Genomic DNA, 2,731 nt, shown 5'->3' on the forward strand with positions numbered 1-2,731 from the left:
AATTGAAGCTTAAAGAACCGGAACCGAAAATAAAATAATCGTAATCAAGAAAATCGGTTCCAGACAGTATGGAACCGAATTTTCTTTGGTATTTCAGTTTTTACTATTAGTTAACTGAGTTATCCAAAAAAAACAAATTATGAACTTGTACTTCACTTAGATGCATTTTGTAAGAATATATTTTTGGTTATATTGTGATTTATTGTCATATTTGAATTCAAGTGTATTTGTGTTACTTATATTGTTGTTGTTCTCTTATCAATTATTATTATCTAAAATAGGAGAAGTGGTACTCAAATACATTTTATTGTCTTAGCTTATGTTAAAAACTAAACTTCAATTAGAACCAAAACCAAACCAAAATTTCTAAAAACAAAAACTTGAAGTGATCTGTTCCTTGCATTTCTTAGAACTAATGGGACCCTCTGTTCTACCAACCATTTCTTTGAGAACCGTAGAATCGGTTCCATAATTTGATTTGATCACCTCTACTTCACGAACAACCTGGTCAATTCATCAATAAACTGAAGATAACGAGCGAAGTCAGATCTATATGAACATATAATTGCTTATTACTCAAATCTGCAGACACATAGATAATGTATAAATATACTCATTTTATTGCCTCCTTTTCTTCAACAAACACTACAACTTCTTTACCAAAAACGAAAGAAAGGAAAAGAAAACACTGCTGCTGCTACTCAGTCTGCACTTGCATCACAATCTTGCGTACGAGTGTACGACTGCCGTCACAGCTCTGCGTCCCCTTTCATGAACACCACCACTCCTCAAACTCTGTTCCCACCTTTGCTGGCCATCCCTGCACATAATTACACGGATGATGATGCTCACAGTCACAGCTAAAGCATCACATCCTGGATCTGGATCATCATCCAGCAGCCTTGCACGGCGCAAGGCAGCATGCATGCATCATCATGTTGTCCTGACGAACCCAGCCAAGTTAATCACCATGTGTTTGGCCACCTTCAATATAATCGACTCCCCAGATTAACTTGCGCGATGTTGATTTACAGTTTTTCACATGATGCTGCATCCAGGGTCCTGTTCTTGCTGCGGGTAAGCTGCAGGGTAGGAGTAGACGGCAGGGTAGGACGGCATGGCGTTGTACTGCTGGTAGGTAGGGTAGGAGACCGGTGGCATCGCCTGGTAGTGGCCGCCGCCGTAGCCTGCAGGGCCGCTGCTGCCCCTGCCACCACCGCCGCCGCCGCTCTCTTTGCCCTCCTTGCCCTCTTTCCCCTCTTTGCCACCACCAAATCCACCGCCGTAGCCCATGCCACCGCCACCACCGTACATCATGCCACCGCCGCTCCCGTAGCCATACCCATCGCCCTTCTTCTTGTCGTCGCCGGAGCTGACGCTGAGCAGTTCCGCGTGGCCTAGGCTGCGCCGGAGCATGGTCGTCAGCGTGATGGGGTCCACACCGTCGCCGACGACGATGATCTTGTCGCCCTCCATCGTGGCGGATGTCACACCTGCGGAATCGTACGTCCAGCACCACATCAATTGTCAGAACGGGACTTGATCACTTCACAACCATTATCAATTCTATTTCCAACAGCAACAGAGATGCTAATCAAATCGCAGTGATTGTTAGTTGATCTTACCATTCATGCCCACAGCAGCCTTGAAGGCCTTCCTCCTCTTCCTCTCGTCATCCAGGGGTAACTTGAGCACAATCTTTTGCTGCAGCGAGAAATCAAAGAACCCCCAAGAAATTCAGAACAAAAACATTCAGGCACACAAATGAAGCAATGAATGAAGACGGCTCGATGAGCGACCAACCTTGCCCATCTTTCTTGCACGGAATTCTTCACAGAGCTTTCCTGTCTTGGCCGTACAACAGAGAAGAGTACTGGACTGTACTTGGAGTTAAGAATATCTTGTGCGATATGATTGGTGAGCAAGATGAGAGGAGCTGCTGCAAGCTCTTGTGAGTTATGAGACACAAGATACATGGCCATCACCTTATTTATAGGCAGGCAGGCAGGCAATAAGCAGGACGACAGGCAGAGAAACAGAGGGGTTCCGTATTATAGTATGTAACTACTATATGCTGTGGGAGGAAGCAGCACATAAGGCTCTGGACAAAGGAAGCTTAGCTTAGCAAAATGGAAGAAAACAAACAGCCAATCAATGAGCAAGCAGTGCACGGCTACTGAAATATGTGAATAACAATCCACGAGACGCACTGTGCCAAATGCCCAGCTCACGGTGAAGCTGGCTGGTGTTCGTGGAACCTCAACATCAGCGAGTGGCTGGTAGGCCCTGGTCGGTGCTAGTGTGCCACAAGTTTCCACACATTTCCTTATAGCTAGATAGCTCATCTCAACACACCACACCACACCACAAGTCCACAACACAGGTCAAGTCTCTCTTCCTCTCTTTATGTCCATATTTTCCTTCTCTCTTTCTTTCCCAATTTTTCTTCTCTCCCTCTTTCCATATTTCCCTTCTCTCTTTCTTTCCCAAATTTTCTGCTCTCTCTAATTAAGCTGATTGCATAGCAAAATGTTTTCTTTAGGGCTATGCTGCCATACTATCATTTACAGTATCAATTAGTTGGCCTAAGCTTATTGAAACTGGGGCCTATCTATTATCTCATCGCCCATTTTTTATCAGTCAGCATGGTTGTTATACTAATTATTTGATACAGTACCTAGGAAATCACTAGGAAAGTCATACGCTAAGTGAAATTTATCAAGCTTCCGTT

The 2,731-nt window shown here is 44.5% G+C and overlaps 1 protein-coding gene across 1 annotated transcript; it reads right to left on the bottom strand.

Moving 5' to 3' along the window:
- Positions 1-597: 597 nt before the first annotated feature.
- Positions 598-2,056, bottom strand: LOC136545964 (heavy metal-associated isoprenylated plant protein 46-like). The gene is made up of 3 exons (XM_066537942.1): positions 1,804-2,056; positions 1,626-1,704; positions 598-1,493 (listed from the first exon to the last, which is right to left on the bottom strand). The coding sequence occupies exons 1-3, from the start codon at positions 1,810-1,812 to the stop codon at positions 1,039-1,041; spliced, it is 543 nt and encodes a 180-aa protein (XP_066394039.1). The 5' UTR covers positions 1,813-2,056; the 3' UTR covers positions 598-1,038.
- Between the last annotated feature and the right edge of the window lie 675 nt (positions 2,057-2,731).

Source organism: Miscanthus floridulus, chromosome 3 (assembly GCF_019320115.1).
Source record: "Miscanthus floridulus cultivar M001 chromosome 3, ASM1932011v1, whole genome shotgun sequence".
In the NCBI taxonomy this organism is placed as follows: Eukaryota; Viridiplantae; Streptophyta; class Magnoliopsida; order Poales; family Poaceae; genus Miscanthus; species Miscanthus floridulus.